We start from the raw sequence: 22,228 nt of genomic DNA, 5'->3' as shown, positions 1-22,228 counted from the left end.
CCAGGCTAAAGACCCCACTGTGGCAGCTGCAATAAGCAAAGGGGCTGCACTCCTCAGTGCTGCAGGACAAGGACACTGTGATTGCTCCCCAGTAAAACCATCACTGGGGGGCAGATTCCTAATACTTACATTTCAGTGAACTGGGAGAGGGCTCACCTGCTGCTTGTGACCATGAAGCGAATGGCAACTTCATAATCACCAAACCCCAACCATTTCCTAACCCTACCAGGCAAGCAGAAACATACAGTCAGGTTATCCAACCATAAATACAATTATTTAACAACATTCATTTTGTATGAAATCAACATGCAACCCCCCTATCAGTGATTAATCACAGAGTTTTAAAGCATGCAGGCAAACACAGAAGGCCTTTTAGGAGATGCTTAAGGAAAACTTTACGAGGAAATATTTTTAATAACTTCTAATTAATACAATGACTATGATGCTAGGCTTCATCTTCTTTGTATTTGGTATATTATTCATGTACAATTTATAACACAAGTGTTTCATAACTCTCAGTATTCACTTGCTTCTTAGTATTTCAGTAGAATGAAATTACTTAATCTACAATTGTCATCTTTTAATGCTGTGTATTCCAAAAGCAATAAATGCTTGTGCTTAATTTTAAAATAAACTCTCATAAAAGTTCCCCTGTTTATGTTTTAAACCACTCTTTTTATTAGATTGTCAGCATGTTAGTGAAGTTGAGCCACCTTGGTAACAACGTTACTGTTAAGTTGTCTCATTTTAAGTTGTTTACTGTCAAGTTGCCTCATTTTTCTCTGTAGACTTAGGTGGTACTCATGGGAAAACCACCAAACTTCAGTCAGAAATGTAAGCATGCCTAAACATACAAAAGGTTTTATAAAGTACAAAGCAAATGCCGGGTATCAAAATCTCCTGGAATTCAAAGTCTTCAAAGGCAAAAGGCAGTGGCCAGCAGCGGAGCTTATTTATTCACTCACCAAAACTTGGTAGCCTGGAATCAAAGTCCCACACACCCCTCAGTAACTTGCTCTTCTTCCCTGCTAGCAACCTGTGTGCCTACAGCCCCGCTGAGCTCAGCCAGCTGCCTGGAACTCTTCAGCCAAGACAACTTCCTTCCCTCAGGGGCCTCGCCACTGGAATAGGCTGCACAGGGGGGTGGCTGGGTCACCATCCCTAGACGCGTTTAAGGGCCGTCTGGATGTGCCGTTGGGGGGCTGTAACTTAGGGGAGAAGTGTATGTAGAGTACTGATGATGCTTGGACTCTGTGATCCAAAGGGTCTTTTCCAACCTGAAAAATTCTACGAACTGCCCGGAGACACCAGGCCAGCTGCGGGAAGCCCGACAGGACTGGGGGGTCACAGCAGGCTGCCTCATCCCGCACCACACTGAGAGAGACGACATCCCCCAGCTCCTCAGATCGGGGGGGGGGTTTGCCCGCAAGGCCCAAAGCAACGGTCGGGGCCATCCCGGCGGCCTAACGCTTACCCAGGCGGATCAGCACCTTTCCCCCTTGCATCCCAGACCGCGCACTGCTGTCCCAAGACAGCAGTAACCTCCCAATCCACCTCCCCATCACCATCATCACCAACCACCTCCAGAGCGTTACGACACCGCCCCGCCCCAAGATGGCGGACGCTCCTCCTCCCCCGCGGCTCCGCCCCCGCTGCCCCCCGCCCCGCCCCTCTCCGGCGCAGCCCCATTGGCTCCCGTGCCGCAGCCAATAGCAAGAAAGGAAAAGTGAGCGTCCCGCCTTCTGCGCCCTGCTATTGGGTCCCTGGGGGCTCGGCCCCGCCCCGCGCATGCGTAGTAGCGAGAAAGCGCCGGCACCAGGCCATAACCCGGAAGGTTCCTCTCCCAATCATCATGGACGCCCTTACCCCTCCTCTGCGCCGCTCGGCTCTGCGCATGCGCATCCGCACAACAGGCGGAGAGCAGAGAAGGGACGTGTGGTGCTCCTGCGCATGCGCAGTGCTCGCTGTGGTGGGGGGGAGGTGACCTCGCAGATGACGGGCGGGGGTGTAGGGAAAGCGCCCCCTGGCGGGTGGTGGATCCGTTTCAGTGCGCGCTCCGGTACCGGGCAGGGTCAGTGCTGCCCGGCCCGGCCCTGCCCTCCGCCGCCCCCAGGTACTGGCAAGCTGGGGCAGGCTGGGGGGTGGTGGCGAAGGAGGAGAAGAAGGAGGGCGGCGAGTCGGAGCCCAGCTCGTGGCTCCTTCGGGGTTGCGCCGTTGGTTAGCAAAGCCGTATGGGACCGTCTGGGGCCCCTTCATCCGGTACCGGGAGACGGCCCGGCACCCCCTCCCCGCCACCGGGGAACGCGGGTCTGAGGGTGTCCCGGGGGTCAGGGTCACCGTCACCGCCGCGCCTCAGCGGGTCTCTCTGACAGCGCCGCATCACCTGAATCCTTCACCCCTTTCCGCTCTTTCCTCCCCAGGTGAGCTGACAGGGGAAGGGGCTTGGGGGGCGACTGGCCCAGCGTGTGTCCCCCCCCTCCGCCAGCCGCTCGCCCCATGTCGGGCGTTGGCGAGCGCCGGTGCGGCCCTCGTAGCCTGGCAGGCAGCCCGGGCCCCGGCCGCAAGCTCCCGGCCCTCGCCCCGCAGCCCTGCCGGAGGACGCACCGCGCTCCCACCTCCCCCGAGCTCCGCGCCGGTGATACCCCCGCGAGTGGTACAGCCCCCCAGCCCTACAGCCGCCCCGGAAGATGGAAGAGAAAAAAAGTAAGCCATAAAAAAAAAAAAAACCACAACCAAACCAAGCAAAACAAAAAACAAAAAAATCCAACCCCAAAACCCGAAACAACAGTCTTCATTTAACCTGTTTACCTAGGGAGCCAACTGACGTTTCTATGCCATATTGAATGGAAATGTTTTTTTCTGTTATAGGGTAGAAAAAATTAAGTAGCTAGCTTAAAAAGTAAGGTGTGCTGTCTTGAGGCCATGAGTGGTGATAGGAATTGCAGGCTGGCGAGTTGGGCAGGGAGAAACTTAGTGAATTACAACAAGGGCAAGTGTAGAGTCTTGCGTCTGGGAAGGACCAGCCCCCAGTACCAGTGCTGGGGACTGAGCTGATGGAGAGCAGCAAAGGGAAAGGGACCTGGGGGTCCCGGTGCACAGGGAGACCATGAGCCAGCAATGTGCCCTTGTGGCCGAGAAGGCCAATGGCATCCTGGGGTGCATTAGAAGGGGGGGTGGTTAGGAGGTCGAGAGGGGCTCTTCTTCCCCTCTACTTTGTCCTGGTGAGGCTGCATCTGAAATATTGTGTCCAGTTCTGTGTCCTTCAGCTCCAGAAGGACAGGGAACTGCTTGAGTGAGTCCAGCACAGAGCAACCAAGGTGATTAAGGGAGTGGAACATCTCCCTTATGAGGAAAGGCTGAGGGAGCTGGGGCTCTTCAGCTTGGAGAAGAGGAGACTGAGGGGTGACCTCATTCATGTTCATAAATATGTGAAGGGTGAGTGCCAGGAAGATAGAACTGGGCTCTTCTCAGTTATGATCAGTGATAGGAAAAGGGGCATTGGGTACAATCTGGAGTTTAGGAGTTTCCACATAAATATAAGGAAAAAAAAATTCACTGTGGGGGTGACAGAGCACTGACACAGGCTGCCCAGGGAGGTTGTGGAGGCTCCATCTCTGGAGACTTTCAAACCCCACCTGGACACATCCCTGTGTGACCTGCTGTAGGTGACCCTGCTCTGGCAGGGGGGTTGGACTCAACGATCTCTCCAGGTCCTTCCTAACCACTAACTTTCTGTGATTCTGTGAAAGTTGGTATTCAGTGTTGCTGAAGACTGCTGCCTTACTTCTTATTGTTTTCCCACTGAAGATATCTTGCATCTATTGAGACACTAATTCAGTGAATCTTTACCTAAAAAGCCTTCATTTTTTTCCTAAGTAAATTAGTTTATTTGCAGTACTGCTATAGTGACAACAGTAATATATAAAAAAAGAGTCAATAGGAAGTGGGGATTATGTAGGCTTGGCTGAATGTGCTGGAAAATGAGGGCTGTCTCGTGACAGCTTCATGCTTGAGGGATTCTGAGAAATGACATACATAAAAAAAAAATTCCTTGCACAGCTTGTTTTTGTTTAAGGTTTTTTTCAGTTGTGTCTTCACAAGATGTGGGACAGTTGTTTCACTGCAGGGCTTTCTCACAGTGCTCTCACTGATGGCTGCTGTAGTATTTACTTGCATAAGTTTTGAAAAATGAAGCAGATATAACTATTTCAGTTTATCACCTGATATCTTACTTGTCAATTCTGCACCTCTTGCAGTGCTGTACGAGTGCTCTGAAGTGGAGAACCTTACCAGTTCCAGAGTGGAGAGTTCTGAAGGTAGTATAATTTGGATTTCTGGAGGGAAAATAAAAAATATTATATAATTGGCACCACTTCTGTTGTGAAAATGATAATGAGAAGACAGTAGTTTTGCCTTTTATGGTGTATGTGTGAGATGTTAGTCAGCAGCACTACAGGTCCTTCATAGGATAAATACCTAAATATTTTTTCTGGTAGTTGGCATAAGTAGCCCTGGCTTTGGCTGCTTGTTTCTTGCTCTAGCAGCATTCCCCTCTATAATTCTGAAAAAAGGAGATATATGGCCACAAGGGTCCTGTAGAGGGAACAGAAAATCCCTCCAGAGGTGATGGCCTCAGCCAGGTTTAGAACTTGTGCTGCCAGATGTCACCAGGTGGTGAGATCATTGTGACTGCTGGCAAGGTAGGTGCATTCTGTGTCTGTTCATTCTCTGTTTTCTTGGCTGGGGTTGATAATAACACCACTAACACTGGAGAGGAAATTAATGATGTGGACATCTGTCCTTTTTTGAAATTAAAATTATACTCTGAACTTTGTATGTGATCTTTGCTTCTCCGTGCAAAACCCAAGTTTTTGCTGCCAGAGTTTTGGGGCACTCCAGTGAGAGAACTGGAGAAGCATTTTCAAGGGGAAATGGTTTGAGCATTACATGCAGTAGTCTGTATTTTATTTCCTTTTGGCCTGTGCAAGGTTATAATTGATGACCCAGAAATGAAAAAGTGTCCAGTTGCCCATCCTCTGAAGTAATCTATCCATCAGTGCTGTCCTGACTTAGTAAGTGTATAGAAATATCTGTAAACAGATGAGAAATGAGGACAGCAGTTCCATCTGTGATGGTGGAACTTCTGACTAGAATTCCTGAATGTGTATTTTTAAACATGAATAATATACTTATTTCTCAGTATTTTAAATTTGTGATACTGCAATGCACAGCGAAAGGATGGGAATGGCACAGGGCAGATGTTGTCTCTTTAAGCAGTAGTGTAGGTTTCCAAAAAGTGTTGTGGGCATTTTTTGTAATAGGATTTTGACCTTTCCACACTTTTCTTTAAATGCCTGTGAATATAAAAGCTCATAGGATTATGGTGAGAGTTGGTGCCAGATCAGTTGTTTAACAACATAATTTTAACATTCTTTGTTGATATATTGCATATTATGCTCTTGGATGCTGGTGGCATAAGCAGCTGGGATTGAGATGGCAAAATATTGTTACTTTCTTCACTGCTGTCATGATTCCCTTGAGAATAACCATAGACTCTCTACTGCCATAGCATTACTTAGGTCCAGGTGTTTTGGGCAGCAGAAGTCAAAAATTAAGGAAATACTTTTTTACTAGCCATACAAGAATGCAAAACTTCATGACTGCTGGGGAGGTGTCACCCGAGCACATTTGCCAACTCTGATTTGCTGTCTGAAAGTGGAATGTAAAGCTGGTGTGGTGACAGTGGACTCTACCACTAGAAATGATGTAAACAGATTTCCTTATTCTTTTGTTCTTGATCATTGAAGAAAAGAAATATTAACCCTGAGACAGGGCCTGTTCTCTTTTCTGGCATTGTCTGTTGACAGACCTGAGCAAATTCCCTTTTCAGAGTCCTTGCCAAAGATGCACCACTAATGTTCAGTTAATTCAGCTGGAAATATTTGCCTGTGTCACTTAGATGTGTTTCAGTGGGGACAGTGAGACTAATATGATGTTGTTTGGAGGGTCTTCCACAGCAGCCTTTGTAGACAGGCTTGAAAATTTACTTGAAATTTTAGAATTTGATTTTACTTGAAATTTTTTACTTGAGTTTACATCATGCACCACTTTCTGATGATGCCACTCCAGTTTGTTTGTCACTGTTTCACTTTCCTGGTTATATTTAGGATTAGACTCTTAAAGGTTTAAGCCTGCAGAAGAAGTCAGTTGTCCTGGCTGCTTTTTCAGAAGTGCCACAGAAATGAGTGGGAGCTCTTGAAAAGCCCACTGGGAGCTACTTGTGGTTTTAGACTTGGGAGCTGTGCAGGCTTTTAAACTGAAGTTTGCATTTCAGGTGATTTGAAGATGTTTTGGACACAACTGGGAGGTAGAAGAGTGGATGCCATATTTGAGCAGGTGCAAAATGTGCTCCTCTTGCTAAAGAAAAAGATCAAGAATGGAACTGCTACAAACGAAGGTTTGAAATCCTTGTAACCATTTTGCTGGACCACAGGGCAGCTCTGGACTGGTTTGTGTGGGGCTGTGTGATACTTGCCATGGTTCAGATATCTCTGAATTTTATTATTTAGTAGTTGGCTTCTTTAAGCACTTTGAAAAAATACACCTGTTTTGGTTTTTTGTTTTAAGATAAACAAGTTTCCTTTATCTACATCAAAATCAAAAGTTCCAAAAGCTTGGAGCAGTACAGAGATTTTTTTTTACTGGTTTAACTATAAAATAATTATAAAAATATTATTTTAAACAGATTCAGCTACACACTCTGCATTTGTACTGTTTGCTCTCTATTGGTAATACAGCTTTTTGCATACTCAAAGTTGCACATTTTGATTTTTATGACAAAATATTACAGCAGTGCATAGGTAAAAGTTGAACTTGAATCCTCAGATGATACAGTGAACCTGCAACATAGTTTAATTTGATCTTTTCTATGCTTTTTTTCTGTAAAGATTTCAAACTAAAATATTAACATGGATTTTGCTGACGTGTGTCTGCCACTGTGTAATATTTTATTGCATAGGGTAGGAGGCTGAGACTGGTGTCCTCTTCATGGTGTTTTTACTATCTGAAGGCCATTTATACCAATTTAGATATAGTATTAATTTGGTCTGCCAAGATACAGCCCTTCTTAGCATAAAGATGACAAGTCTCAGGACAAAATGAAGAGAGAAACTTACTAAATTGTGTTTGTGTACTAATGCCACTGGAGGCTACTGATTTATATGGATTTGGAAACATTCCAGCAGCTTTCCAAAAGCTGGAGAATACTTGGTGCTGATTCACAGTGATTAATATGAGCTGTAGTTTTATTGTAATTTGTAGATGTGTCTCTTAAGGACTGTGGAGCAAAATGTTTCTGATCATATCAGTCTTGTGTTGCTCTAGATTAACATAGGAAACAAATATCTCTGGAGGACTTGCACCTTGTTTTCTCCATTATCAGTGTCCCTATTATAATAACTTAAATTATACTTCCTATCTGTTTTGTTTTGGTTTTTGCATAGAATACTGGCAGGCTTGGACACTTGTGAATGAAGCTAACCTAGGTGATCTCTTAACCTTGGCAAATGGTATGTACATCTTGGTTGTATTTATTTGGTACGTGGATTTAATGTCTTGTTTTACTCCCTAGGAGCCTATTTTTCCATTTCTCAGAGAAATCTGTATATATGCTGCATATATGTGTTGTCTTGATGTACTGTGAAACCTACCTGAAAAATTTTAATGTGCAGGTCACCTGGTGGTCTGCAGAAGGTGGTGAATCTTCATGATTTGCTTCTGCCTCAGGTTTGTCAATGCACACAAGTTTTTCCCCCTTGAGGAAGGGGAGGAAGAGGAGAAGCAGAGAAGATGTGAGAGTGTTGTGTGTCAGCTCACTGGCACACCTATGTGCAAACACATGGCTTTTGCATAAGTTATGAAAAGCTCATTTTTTTAGTAGAGCCTTTGCTGGCACACTCTTTGTTAGCTGAAGTTCATAACAATGCATAATTTTTAATGTCTTTTCACAATTATCTCTTCAGTAACAATTATCTCTTCAATTATAAATTGAAATGTGGATTGCTGAAGATCTTGCTTGTGTTCAAATATTTTTCAGTAAGTAGTGTATTTGATGGAGATGACACACAGGAAACCAAAGTGCAGCATCTTCTTACAGATGACAACGCTGCAAACGTTGTAGAAGGTTCCTACAGGTCAGTGTAATTTTATTTCAGTTTCTTATTTGACATATTCCCTGGAGCATTTGAGAGATTGTAACCTCTTTCACGTATTTCTAAGTTCAATGTTTTAAATCCAGGTTTGAATTCTACTAGTTTTCAAAGTGAAAATATTTTTAATGTGACTTGCATGGAAAACCTGAGGTATTGAGTAGCTGTGGCTAATTGACTATGTGAGAAAATTGCAGAATAAAACAGAGCATTAGATTGTGAATAAAGATGCATGAGGACTACCACAATTAGCAGAGTTAGGAATTAATTATTTTTTAGTTCAGTTCTCAGGCTTTCACAAATGACTGAATCTCAACCAGGCACATGACTTAGGCTCTCTGTTTTTGGCCTCAGGAACTGATTTGGAAGATGGGAGTAAAGTTATCATTCTTTTTGGTCTGTTTTTTTCTGGGAAGAAGCTGTTGCTTTTTTTTTTTTTTTTTAAATGCTGCAGAATGTGTCTTCATGTCGTGGTAGGATGGTAACACAATGCAAACAGTAATGCAGTGAAACCCTTGGCCTTCTAGCAAGGGGCTGTTTCTTTTCTGCACTAATAATATTGAACCACTACAAAAGTGAGCATTTTACTGCTTTGTCTAAGATGCTGCTCTTTTTTCTTTTTTTTTATTCCAATAGCAAAAAGGAAGAGATGGAAGAAACGGGGCTGGGGAGTGAAGAAGCATCCAGTCAAATTCTCAATTTGCCTTTAAACCTGCAGTATCAGAACCACAAGTGTTCTAGTGCCTGTCTTGCCAACAGAGCAGTGGGCTCCTACAAGGGTGAAAATCCTCTTAAGATACCAATCCTGTTTCACTTCCAGAGACGCCATGCAAAAGCAGACTGCCTTTCAAAATCACTGGATGTGAGTTACAAAGCTCCTTGTGGTCGAAGTCTGAGAAGCTTCCAAGATGTGCAAAACTATCTTTTTGAGACAGAGTGCAATTTCTTATTTGTTGATCACTTCTCCTTCAACACATACGTGCTGTTGGGCAGGAACACTGTAAATCCTGAACCCCTTGTGTTTGATTTTGATATTAGCAATGGAGCTGAGTCTGTGCCCATTTCCTTCTGTAATGATCTTGACCGTGCAAGGTTACCTTATTTCAAATACCGGACGGCATCGTGGCCACGTGGATATTACCTTAACAATTTCTCCAGCATCTTTGTTGATTCATGTGACTGCACAGATGGTTGCATTGATAGGTAGGTAGAAAAATCTTATCCAGGACAAGTGACCTGTGATGCTTCAGGGTGGTGGTGTAAGTGGGAAGTTCCACAGCGCCAAACAGTGCCAAATAACAGAAGACGATGCTGCTGGAATATCTGTGGTAATGGTCTTGTGCCATGCACTGTGTTGACTGGTCCCACTGTGTCTGTCTTCTCCAGAAATTGGGTGCTCCTACTGAAGCCCAAAAAGGCCTAATAAAACTGTTTAGAGACAGAGTTTTAAGCCTTTAAACAGTAAAAGGTATTTATTTGCAGATCGTGGGAACTCCCAGCTCTCGCTGGACAAAGAGTTCCAAGGGTTAAGGGAAAGGGTTAGGGTATTTATACAGTTAAAAGGGGAGGTTACATCATCCTGACATACGTAGTCATAAGATTGCAACATGTAATCATAATATTCATAACAGGCAGAGTCTGCATGGAGTCATCTTTTGGGGATATGTCTCGGGGTCTCTGGGGGTCTTCAGATGAAGTAACGAAGTCTTCCTCAGGGTTGAACTTTTTATCTTTCTTGATTCTGGCTGACTTCATTATATTGTTACAAGGTGATATCAGACCCTAGCCATAACTTTCTCCTTAGCTCCTGGTTGTGACACCTTTATGTTCTTTTTGCACAGATGTTCACATTCCTTGGTGCCCAGCTGGCGCCTAAATGGCCTTGGCAGTGTCAAGACTTACACTTTTAATTATCTCCCAGACAGAAGTTAATCCTGTTAGGGGCCTTGTATTGGTTACATTGTTCTAGTGGAAAATGACATGTCTCAGCTGCTTTGTTCACTTCTTTCTCAGTTTAACCCTGAATTTTACTGGTTATGAATACAAATTCATTAACACATATTACAAGTTTTAATTCTACATAAAGTAAATTCACACAAACAGCTTGGCCTGATCTCCTCTCCTTACAGCAGTTAATTCTGTTAGGATCTTTCTCTTTTTCACTACCTGTCAGCCTCTGTTGTAGGGAAAAAAGTGATCAACAGGTAGATTATTGTGTTCCTTTCCTTCTCTTCCCAAACTGGCTGTGCTTCTCCTGGTGGAGCTGGCAAGCGTATCTCTTGGCTTTGGGAAAGGAGTGGGGAAAAGAGATTCTTGTGCCAGCACAGGAGGGCTCATTTTCCTGGCAGACAGGGAAAGATCCTGAATCACAACTTCCTGAATCAAATCTCCTGCAGCTGCTGCTGTGGGATGGGATGAGACAGCCTGGAGATACTGGATCATCTGGATCTACAAAGGTTACTGAGGGCAGAGGAAGAAACAACCTTGTTCACAATCTCTACATCCCATCCTTCCCCAGAAGCTATGGAACCCTGTGGTCACAGAACACATCTATGTTCTGAGCAGTTTAAGTCGTGCTGCTCACTCCTGTCTCTTTCTAAAGCCCAGTAACTCTGGGTTATGTGTTACTCTGTGGGAACCTGCCACACACTTAACATGCTAATCTGGTAATAATTTTGTCCATTTTCTTGAAGGGTGTTTTTCTTTGGTCTGTTCTCTGCCTACTGGTGGTGTTTGGTGTTGAATCCATTTTGTGTTACAGATAGCTAGGGCAGCTGCATGTGCTGGTGTCCAGTGCAGTTGCCCATAACCCAACAAAACTTTGAAATCACACTATAATCATATAATAGTTTGGATTTGAAGGGATTTTAAAGATCATCTCTGCATAGGCAGAGATACCTCCCATTGGATGGGGCTTTGAGCAACCTTGTCTAACCTGGCCTTGAACACTTCAGGGATGAGGCAGTCACAACCTCTCGTGCCAGTTTCCCACCACCCTTACACTAAAGAGTTTCTTCCTAATATCTAACTTATATCTACCCTCTTCCATCTTAAAACCATTCCTCCTTGTCCTATCACTCACTACACACTCTTGAGAAAAGTCCCTCCCCCTTCAGTAGGCCCCTTCAGGTACTGGGAGACTGCTAAAAGGTCTCCTTGGAGCCTTCTCCAGGATGAACAACCCCAACTTGCTCATCCTGTCCTTCAGTAATGAAGCTTCAGTAATTGATAGGATGAGAGCATATTACACTAGGGCAGGTTTAGATTGGATATTAAAAGCAACTTCTTCACTGAAGGGGTTATCAAACACAGGAACAGGGAGGTGGTTGAATCATCATCCCTGGAGGTGTTTAAAAAACATTTAGAAACATGCTCAAAACCAGGGTTTAGCCCAGACTCTACTGGTAGAGTTAGGTTAATGGTGGGACTTGATCTTAAAGACTTAAAGATCTTTTCCAACCAAAATGATTTTAGGATTCTATGGTTACTTAGTAGTTACTTAGTTTTATCTAAGGCACACAACATGCTGCTTCTTTACTCTAGACTCCTCCAAAAGCAGCGATGCATTCGATGTGAGGTTTTGGAGTTCAGGATGTGATCTGTTGCTGTGTGCACAAAGATTGGGGGTCTTTGGGGTTCTCATGACATGAGAGGTTGAGGACCAGCATTGTTTCTTGAGTTCTCCAGTCCACAGTGACTGAAGAACTGGACTGAAGAACTTCTGGGGCCTAGGGAGGGAGGAAGGTAACACAGTAGTGGCTAACAGGCCAGGATACTGTGCCAGAACAGGTGGTTTTCATTCATTCTAGTCAACCTAGACAGTGTCCTCTTTTAATCTATTTCTGTTGCACTTCAGTTGTTTACAGAGCTTGGCCTAAGAATGGTGTTAGGGTGGAAAGAGCAGGATTATGGTAAAGCACCAGTAACTAGATGAAACAAAGAGAAGGACAGGGTGCCTGAAATGGTCTTGTGGAGTAAAAGCGGGGGGTGGGGGAAATACAGATGTATATATAAAAGTGTATAGTCAAGTGCATTTTAATTTATCTAGATTTATGTTTGATTTATTCTGCCACAAATGTATTCTAAGATGTTGTACTATTATTTTCTAGGTCAAAATGTGCATGTCTACAGCTAACTGCAAGAGGCTGTAGCAAAATTTCTCAATCTACAAATACTAAAGTATCCCATGGATACAGTTACAAAAGACTGGAGGGTCCTGTTCCTACAGGGTAAGGAAGACCAAACTATTGATTTTTACTTTATTTAAGTGTTCTTTTTTTTATATGTATGTATATATGTATAAAATATATATAACTGCTATCTTATATATAGATATAAGTATATATAGCAGAAGAGCGACAGGGCTAAAATAACTGCAGTTTGTGGATACTGAAACCTTCTGGTTTTGTCACAACTTTAATGACAGAGCAGGATGATTAAAAAAAGCAATTAATGTGACCTGAGTAACAGGAGGAAAAAAACAACTTTTGTATGGCAGATGCTGCAATTTTCACAGCTTAGTTCGATTTCCAAGTGTGTAAAGTAACATAGCTGGTCTGGGAGCTCAGACCGTATCTGGTCTGTCTCCTGGTACATTGATGCATGCCAAGGGGAGAATACAGAGGGGAAGGAAACCTGCCACAAGGGAAGGAGGTCTATCATGAGACCTAACAGCACTTAGCAGCCAAAGAAGTGGAAAACAGCAGCCACCCATGGTTTTTGCTTTGTATCTTTTCCACACATTTGTTCTGTAGGAACAGAGTCCTAAAGAAATACCAGACAGTTGTTGCCAGACTTTTCTATGTATGACTCTTCCAGTAATTTCCAAAACTGTCACAGTGCTGCCTTCTTGTTCAGCTCCCATGGATTAATATGTGGTCTGGGAAAGGTGCCAGTAACCTCAGGTGTTTAGGAGAGGAGTTGTGCAAGGCAGCTTTCTGCACTAGCCCAGGGCTGAAACCTGCAGGCTTATGGAGCCCCTTTCAGTCCTTTGTTGCTGTGTGATGTTAGTTTATGGTTGGCATGCAGAATTAAAACTGTGAGTGAAACCAGAAACAAATGCAAAAAAACCCACAATTATGAATTCTTTAAAAATATTTTGATAAATCCTAAGCTCATGACAGCTACAGTTATATCCAGGCAGACAGATTGTTTCGCTACAATCAGTTTCAGCATCGAGTGAGGTGCTTCATAAGGAGTCCTGTTTCTGTGTGATTTACTCCTATAAAATAAAAAGACAGCATTTTTTTTGTCTATTTATACCAAAATCTGGCTGATGGTTCCTTAAAAATAATAAATCAGTCAAGAAAGTTGTGAGTTTTAGAGCACTGCTGCATAGTCAGTTTTAGTCTTTATCTTTTCAGTCAACTGCCTTGTTAATGCGCAGCAAGGAAATTAATAATAGCAACTTTGTTTTGGTAATACAGTCTTTTATGTTTTGTTTTGCTTCCTCTTGACAGGATTTATGAGTGTAGTGTGTTGTGCAGGTGTGACAAGATGATGTGTCAGAACAGAGTTGTACAGCATGGCATTCAAGTCAGGTTGCAAGTGTTCAACACAGAGAAGAAAGGCTGGGGCGTCCGCTGCCTAGATGATATCGACAAGGGGACATTTGTTTGTACTTACTCAGGTAACAGAAGATGTGGAAGATGTATAGGATAATTCTCCCTCTCTTGTGGCCTGTGCCCTGGGATTTTTGTGAGAATCAAACGGGGAAATGTGGCGTTGGAAGAGAAGTGAGTCAATATGATCTTAACTTGCAAGATGATCAAATGGATGAAGAACCTTGAGGAGCTCTGCAGTGCGAATGTGCCAGACAAACAATTAAAACATTCTGGAGCAAAGCCTATCTCAGACTATTTCCCCCCCAGAGGTCTGTGCATCCTGTTCAAGGGCTAGTTTCCTTCAGTATAAATGCATTAATTTTTTGCTGTCTCAAATAATGTTCTTTTTTTTTTTAATGTGACTTCAAACTGCAATAGTGAGTGTGACACATCTTAGCAAGCAAACAATTTAAAAAAAATCTTTTTGTTTTCTTCCAGGCAGATTAATGAGCAGAGCTGAAGCTCAGGTATTGGGAGATGCTTGTCAAGAGCTAAAAGAGAAGAGTGCTGGTAATAATGGAGTCCATGGGGTTCTTTCCAAAAAAAGAAAACTTGACACCAAATATTCGGGCTCTGTGATTGAAGTAGTGCGGACTGGCAAAAATGACGTTCTTGAGAAGCAGGGATCTTTGTCTCAGATTGCAGATAACCAAAATAAAACAATTCTGTAAGTCCACCAAACCAAACTTAAGCAGGACAAAACTAATATTCCCCTATTCTAGAAAGTGCTTCATAAAACTTGAAGTAGAACTGAATGTTCTCAGCTTAGGGTGTTTTCATTTCTTTATCAACTTTTTTGTTAGTTCCTGATTATTTCTTATAGTGGGAGAGTTTTCCTCTATATTCTACTTACTGTGTGTATCACTTTGCATTTTCTAGAAATTTAATTGGGTGCCCTTGATCTGTTCAGGGCACCCAATCATTATTCATATTTGAAAGGACTTATTCCTGAGTAAATTATTTAAACACTCTTGAGGACACTGAAAGATTTGATAACAAATTAACCACTAACTGTCCCATCCTTTGCTCCCAGTCTCTAACCCTCTTGTTCTTTACAGCATAACTTTTCTTGCTAGGATTCTGCTAGTTTACCTCTTAGGAGTCTGACAACACCTTGCTTTTGCAACTATGTCAAAGTTGTGGTCCTGTTTTCATTTTACAGTCAGTCTCATAGCTTACCAGTATTTCTAAAATAAAATTACTGCAAAGTAACCATGTGGTTTTGTCAGTAGCATGTTGTAGTCTTTTCAGAAGGAGTTGAGAGTTTGTTTTCCCACACTGAATTCCTTGTTCTGCCACACTCTTTCTAGTAGTATAAAGAAAGCAATTACAAAAAAATCCTGCTCGTTTCATAGTAGATGATTATTGTGGATCTTTGAGAAGCACCATAAAATTGCAAATGGAAGCTTTTTTAGATACCTGCCACTATATTCTCCCTTGAATTTCAGTATCTTGGAAACCTAATGAATTCATAGTTTTGTAAATTAGTTAATTATCAGCAATCAGCTAGGTTTTACTTCTAAGTGCTGTTACTAAAAATTGCAACGAAGCACAGTTTTAAAATTCTGTTTATTGCACTGCTGCCTTAATCTCAAATTTCCTTTCCTGAGAATAAAAATATTTCCCATTTGGGCTGTATAAAAAGTGTGGAAAACAAATAGATTTTGCTAGTCTGCCTCTTAAGAAATGTCAGTCTGGGTGATCTGAGAAATCTTCAAGAGGACATCAGTGTGCTAAGCCTGAGATGCAATTCACTCAGATTGCCTTGAAAAGAACAGTGTAATCATATAACAGGGTCACAGCTACTTGTGGCTGCTGCACCTTTTGAATTTACAAAAGGATCTAAATCCTAAGAAAGCCTTAAAGAGTAGCATTTGTTGCCATTATTTGTTGGCAAAGAAGTACCATGATTTTTTTTTCTTTTTTTGTGACAAGAAAACCCATAAATATTTTGTGTTGAAAATTTTCTTGAATAAGAGCTGTTACTTGTTGCTAGATGTTGTTCAGATACTAAGATTAATTTTGAAAGGGATGTTTTTAATGTATATGCCAGTTAATTGCTTCACATCCTTCTTCTACCTCCTGGTGTGCAGGAGAGAGGTTCTTTTGTGGGTATTTTCTACATCTGGTTTACATTGCCTCTCTCCCTCCCTATTGCTTCTCCCCACAAGCTTTCCTGTCTGAAAGCTGTACTGTCAAAATTGTTGAAAGTGGTAGCAGGGAAAAGGCAAAATTCTGTCTCTAAGTCCTCTATTTTTTAAATTATCTGATATAATAGTAAAACAACAGAGACCTTGTTCCTCAGCAGGAGAACTGGGAAAAGATGTAAAAGCAGCTGCTAATCTTTTAAAAAAGGATGAGCAAGTGTTTTAGGGTTTTTTACAATTACTATTGAGAATCTAATCTAGGTCTTCAATTCTTAAAGGCAAAATAGTCACAGAACCTGGGGTGAGGCCAGACTGCAGGCTCTGGTGTAGTCTGTTGTTTATGAACTAGAGACTCTTAAAGAGATGTGTGTTGTGACAGTTACTTAAGTATCTTTTTGCCTTTTATAATTTCATTTTGTCCTTTCTGTACAGAGTTCATCCAAGGAATTTAAGTATTGCAACAGTCAGAAGGCCTGGAACTGGAACAGTTGTTTTTCATACTCAGCAGCTAAAAAGGGTAATACTAATAAGTAGATTTAATAGGTTCATGTTTTACTATGATGAATATGTATGTTATTTTTGACCTTTTTATCTTATATGATTACATAGTTCTAATAATCTTTCTTCATGAGATTGTTTCACACTGTGAGCTAAGCTTGCGCTCTGGAAGTTGTACCCCATCCCTTCTCCATTTTCAGTCCTTCAGCATGTTCCCTGAGATGAGCACTTACTAACTCTCACAGCCTTCCCTTCACTCTTTACTTACACTCCAGCCTTGAGAGTCTTAAGAAATCATTCTCCCCCACACCCCTGCAACCCTGAGTTGTAACTAATTGCAGGATTAGGTCATAAGAGTAACAATATTTTTGTGATGTCTCACCAAATAATGCCACAGCAGAGTGAGAAGAAAATCTCAGGAGCTGAGCACAGTTGGGAGAATTTCATCTGACTTGGGAGTGAAGTGTTGCCTGCAAATACATGCAAAGAAGGGAAATTGGGGTAAACTTGCTCTGTAGGTTTCATTGATTTTGTTGCACTTAAGAAATGCATGTGGGATTTTCATGCTAACACTTGGCAATGCTGTCCATTCTGGAGCTCCCATAACAAATTGCCTTTTTGTGATGGGAGAAGAGAAATCCTGACACATCTTTTCATTTTATTCTAATTGTATAGAAAGCATGCTTACCCAAACGTGTTTAAATTATGTTGAAATTGTTGGGACTCAAGTACTTATTTAAAATTTTTATTAAGTGGAGAGCAGAGGTTATTCTGAAGGATAATCTGAAATTAAGGTAAATGTATTGCATAAAGTGTGTGAACCTTTCCTGCAAGTCAGCCATAGCCATGCATTACAATGGGTTTGAAACTTCAACCCTAGAGTCCTAAAAGTCATTTGCTATCCTGTGTTGACCCAGAGTTTCATACATCATAGCCTTTTCATTATGTTTTATTCTGTTTAAAGGGAGTTGACAGTGCCAGCTCAGATGAAGAGAATAGTTCTCAGATTCATCAGTCAAGCAAAACAAAACTACCCAGTGGACCAAAAGAAGGAAAAGAAAGTAGGTTTGCAGAGCTGTAAATACTGCACTCTCAGTACACTTGTGCCCCTGTCAAGGTGACAGCCTTTAAATGTAGAAAGTGATCTTTGGATGCAAGCAAGTATTTTCAAAGTAGAATGCTGTTGTATGCAGAATGCCCAGGCTGTCTTAAGAGAGCTCAGCAGTATGGAAATTATTGCTACCTTGCTCATTTCAGTGCATTAATCTTGGGACATATTCCACTGTCCTGACAGCAGCTTCTGAAATTGGGCAATTGTGGAAAACTCAGTCTGGAAAATCTTACTGTGTCACAGCCAATACGTGTTCCATTCAATAAAAATGGAGCAGGATATAATGCAGAGGTTGAAGCTGGAGAGGCAGCATGAAATTGATGCTATTGCATGTGCATCTTGTTTCTGTCTTAATTGCAGTTTGTGATTCAGGTTTTAAGGTGGAGAATGATGATAAAATGGTTATGTGGAAGAAATAATTTGTACTAGGCATTGCAGCAGGAAACAGTCATTTGTGGGAGGATTGGTGAGAATTATGGCAAAATAGCAAGGAAGCTCAATACATTTTGGATAACAAAGAAGGGTGGGTGGCCAAGAGTTCAGGGCTGAAAAAGGGAAAGGTTTTGGCTTTAAACTGGCATTGAAAAATAACTTTCATGTCCATTGACAGTATCTGCACAGCAGCAAGAGGAAGAACACTCAATGGAAGTTGATCTTTCTGATGTGGACAGTGCAGAATGCAAAAACAAGAGTCTGTCTCTGGATGGTGTTGATGGTGGCAAGTCAGGTGTGCTGGGTGACACGTGTGTTTTGAGGCCATCCAGAAAGGTAGCACTAAAAGCCGACTGCAAAGAGGACAACAACAGGCATTCAAAACAGGATGCATTTTGTGAGGAGGCCAGTGGTGACAGGACACTTCTGAATTGTGGTAATGAAGAAAATGTCTATGTACTGGATGCTACAAAAGAAGGAAATGTGGGTCGTTTTCTTAATGTAAGTAAAAAGTTTCATGTGTTCTTTTAGTTATCTTGGCTTAAATAATAAATCATGTATTTGCATAACTATGAGGCTTTTGCACATAAACCATCTATGTGGTAGATGCACAACAAGGCAGACTGTGTGGCTCTTGCTGCACTCTTGAAGTGACAGAACAGCAGATTGGGTCAAACTGGCTGTTAGTGCCTCCATAGGATGATGTATTCTGTCTATTAGTTGTATGTTTCGGGGGCAACTAAACTAGGGTCCTGAGTGAAATCTTCCCAAATAATGCATGACATCTTTCTTCTGATTTTTATCGGGGGTCCAGAAAGCATATGGCACATTTTGTTGAACCACAGGCCTGCTTTCAACCATTGTAAAGTCTAGCTTATGCTAACTTAAGGTAACTGGTGTGATATTGTAGGAAATTTCTTAACTATTCAATGATAGGCTCAGAAAGTGGTCTGTCATATTGTGTACAGGTATGCTAAATAAGTCTCAATTTCGACTTGCCAAGAAATAGTAAAGAATTACCAAATACTTCCAACTAAGATTGATGTTTCATAGTGTTACCAGGTGTTGAAGATCCTTTTGCATAAATACACTCCAGACTACTTAAGTCTGATACAAAACCAAACAGTTAATTGTTAAAGCAGTAAGTGCTTGATTCTGCTATAGGACTTTATTGTCAAGGCAAAGAGTGAGTGAGCAAAGTCAGACAGCAGCTTTATGCAGACAGTGCATTTAAAGAGTCTTACCAGCCCACATATTCCTGAAATACTGCTGAGCAGAAGAATAATCAGGGATGGTATCGAGAAGGAGAGGGGGGTAGACACAGCACCTTCAGGGCATCCCCTGGGTATTCTTTGGTGTGCAGATGCTGTCTCTCTCCTCCCCCCCCAAGTGCCCCCTCTTGTACCCTCATCAGAGCCAGTGAAGTAACCACTGGCCAATTGTTGCCACAAGCATGGCCAGGGCTCCCAGTGAGGACTCCAGGCTATGACCCTGGTGGCTAACAGCAGTTCTTTCTTTGTGCAGGTCAGCTCTTTGCCACTTTTCCTGGGCAAGTTCCCACCCCTTGTAACAATTTTGTAGCAACATCTGTTCTTGTTCCCTTCTTGTTGTCACATAGACCTTTGTGCAAATACTCAGTACTTTCCCATGGGCAGCGAGACCACGGATCAGTCACAGACACGTCTGCATGTACTCTGCAAGTAGCATGCAGTGCTACAGGCTGGGGACAGAGTGGTTGGAGAGCAGCCAGGCAGAAAGGGACCTGGGAGTCTGGATTGACAGGAAGCTGAACATGAGCCAGCAGTGTGCCCAGGTGGCCAAGAAGGCCAATGGCATCCTGGCCTGTATCAGGAACAGTGTGGCCAGCAGGTCCAGGGAAGTGATTCTGCCCCTGTACTCAGCACTGGTGAGGCCACACCTCGAGTCCTGTGTCCAGTTCTGGGCCCCTCAGTTCAGGAAGGAGATTGAGGTCCTGGAGCAGGTCCAAAGGAGGGCAACCAGGCTGGTGAAGGGACTCGAGCACAGATCCTATGAGGAGAGGCTGAGGGAGCTGGGGCTGTTCAGCCTGGAGAAGAGGAGGCTCAGGGGAGACCTCATCACTCTCTACAACTCCCTGAAAGGAGGGAGTAGCCAGGGGGGGGTTGGGCTCTTTTCCCAGACGACTTTCAACAAGACAAGAGGGCACGGTCTTAAGTTGTGCCAGGGGAAGTTTAGGTTAGATATTAGAAAGAATTTCTTTACAGAGAGGGTGATCAAGCATTGGAATGGGCTGCCCAGGAGAGAGACTGGATGGATTTTAATCTATTGCTTGCTCACTAGCACTGCTACCCTGAATGACAGCAGGGTACATCTGCCACATTACTCATTATTGGTGCATCATGAATCAAAGATGAATTTTACCACAATTTTTTTCGAGAACAGCTTCATAAAATAAATGAGTTTTCATAGGCAAAAGTGTTTTTCTAATACAAGGGAAATGATACTTTAAAGGGGCATAGTTACTGCAAAAATAAGTGGCTATGGCACTGAGTAAGAGAGGTTCTGTGGGTAGGAGAAGGGAGGGAAAAAACTACCTTTACTAGTGAAAGTTACCTCACACAAACTAGGTTCTTCAACCAATAATGAGGTGTTTTGTTGTTTCCAACTCAAATATTCTGTTTTACAGCACAGCTGCTGCCCAAATCTCTTTGCACAGAGCGTGTTTGTGGAGACTCACAACAGAAGTTTCCCATGGGTGGCATTCTTCACAAACAGGTGATTTTTTTTAAGTTTAACATTGTTCATTCAAGTCATTCAAGGGAATGATAGTGATTAGTTATCAGAAAATAATTATGCAAAGGAGGGACAGATTCTTAGATTGTGATACTGCAACACTACCTTCTTATTAAGCTGCCTGTGTGATGCTCCCTGCCCCCTCTGGTTCTGGGGTTTATGTGTGAGTGGTTGGTGACAAGTAATATTTCACTTTCACAATAATATTTCACTTTGAAGCCATGAAAGGCCAAATAAAGACTCAATAGCCCAGGGAGACTACTAAGCAAGTATTCTTTATTGCAGCACTGGGCACACAGGGGATTGCTCCTCCTAATGTGTATGTCAGTAGTAGTCAGTTACATAGCTTTTATGCAAGTGTGATGTACATATTCATACAATTTCCACAAAATTATTAGCATATTCATAAATTTTCCAGGAACTCATTAACATACATTGCCACCCATTCCAACATGTGTATTACATCCTCCCAGTGGTCTCTGTCCTCTGGTGGTCAGTTCTTCATCATCTTCCTCTTCATTACCATTACCCTTGGATGACCTGCTGCATTCTTTTTCCTTATCTGGCAGTCCAAAACCACAAGAACTGATTTTACCTATTTTTGGTGCTTTTGCCAACCTTGAGACATCTCATTTTCTGTTCTCAGAGATAAGTTTCCCATAGCAACTACATTCCATTATTACATATATGATGGCCATGTATGTATCCTCTGTAGCAATTACATTCCACTACGAATGCCACACATGTATTTTATTATCTTTATTATTATTATTTTATCTTTATTATTATTATTTTATTATCTTTATCATTTGCATTATATTAATTTAAACTGCTGTTTCAACTTAGTTCAGACAAACTGACTGAGTGTTTTATTTCTTAGGCATGTGAAAGCTGGAACCGAACTCACGTGGGATTATGGTTATGAAGCTGGAAGCATGCCAGAGACAGAGATTTCCTGTCAGTGTGGTGTTCAGAAGTGCAGGAAAAAAACTTTATAGGCAAAGCTTTCCTACAGTCAACACATCATAAAATTGGAGATTTATATGCTGGAAGGGACTACTACACAGTGAACAGTGCACTTAACTCTGTGGTGCTAATTAGATTCAATTAAAATGCCTTTCACCTGAGCATTTTTAAAATTTACATTTAAACATGACTTTTGTAGTTTACAGAATTAGAACTGTTTGTCATCAGAACAGCCATCAAACAGTTCCTAGGTAAATTTTCTGCTCCTAGTCTCAACACCCCCTTTTCATTTGCGAGCAAACTCACAGTGCACTGGAAGAACTGCTCCTTCTGTGCCATCTGCAGCAGACACATTCCCAAGTCTCAACAACAGTGAGCTGATGTTTTCCTGTGCACTTCCACAATGCTGAATTAGCAAAGCTCAATTTTCTGATTCTTACTATGAATGCAAGGCTGCCTGTTTGAGGGTTAGGAATTATTAAAATATACCAA

General features: G+C 42.2%; 1 protein-coding gene across 3 annotated transcripts; it reads left to right on the top strand.

Annotated features, from left to right (window-relative positions):
* The first annotated feature begins 2,002 nt into the window (after window positions 1-2,002).
* SETDB2 (SET domain bifurcated histone lysine methyltransferase 2) lies at window positions 2,003-21,897 on the top strand. Of its 3 annotated transcripts, none has more exons than XM_071738996.1 (15): window positions 2,003-2,113; window positions 2,421-2,703; window positions 4,257-4,316; window positions 6,335-6,457; window positions 7,503-7,568; window positions 8,096-8,192; window positions 8,844-9,410; window positions 12,317-12,436; window positions 13,694-13,836; window positions 14,249-14,477; window positions 16,390-16,474; window positions 17,420-17,516; window positions 18,177-18,499; window positions 20,664-20,752; window positions 21,651-21,897. In XM_071738996.1, the coding sequence occupies exons 2-15, from the start codon at window positions 2,688-2,690 to the stop codon at window positions 21,766-21,768; spliced, it is 2,133 nt and encodes a 710-aa protein (XP_071595097.1). In that variant the 5' UTR covers window positions 2,003-2,113; window positions 2,421-2,687; the 3' UTR covers window positions 21,769-21,897. The 3 variants fall into 3 exon arrangements, with proteins under 3 accessions (XP_071595097.1, XP_071595091.1, XP_071595104.1); XM_071738990.1 differs by having other exon boundaries at window positions 13,667-13,836; XM_071739003.1 differs by lacking the exons at window positions 2,003-2,113; window positions 4,257-4,316 and having other exon boundaries at window positions 2,536-2,703; window positions 13,667-13,836.
* Window positions 21,898-22,228: the final 331 nt, after the last annotated feature.

Source organism: Heliangelus exortis, chromosome 1, assembly GCF_036169615.1.
Source record: "Heliangelus exortis chromosome 1, bHelExo1.hap1, whole genome shotgun sequence".
Classification (NCBI taxonomy): Eukaryota; Metazoa; Chordata; class Aves; order Apodiformes; family Trochilidae; genus Heliangelus; species Heliangelus exortis.
Note: the sequence above shows the minus strand (reverse complement) of the source record. Positions and strands in the feature narration are given on the sequence as shown.

Excerpts from the sequence above, each read along its gene's own strand:
- SETDB2 (XM_071738990.1), top strand. Across the intron at positions 16,475-17,419 it reads ATACTCAGCAGCTAAAAAGG|GGAGTTGACAGTGCCAGCTC; the intron begins GTAATACTAATA and ends TTCTGTTTAAAG. Across the intron at positions 20,753-21,650 it reads GTGGCATTCTTCACAAACAG|GCATGTGAAAGCTGGAACCG; the intron begins GTGATTTTTTTT and ends TTTATTTCTTAG.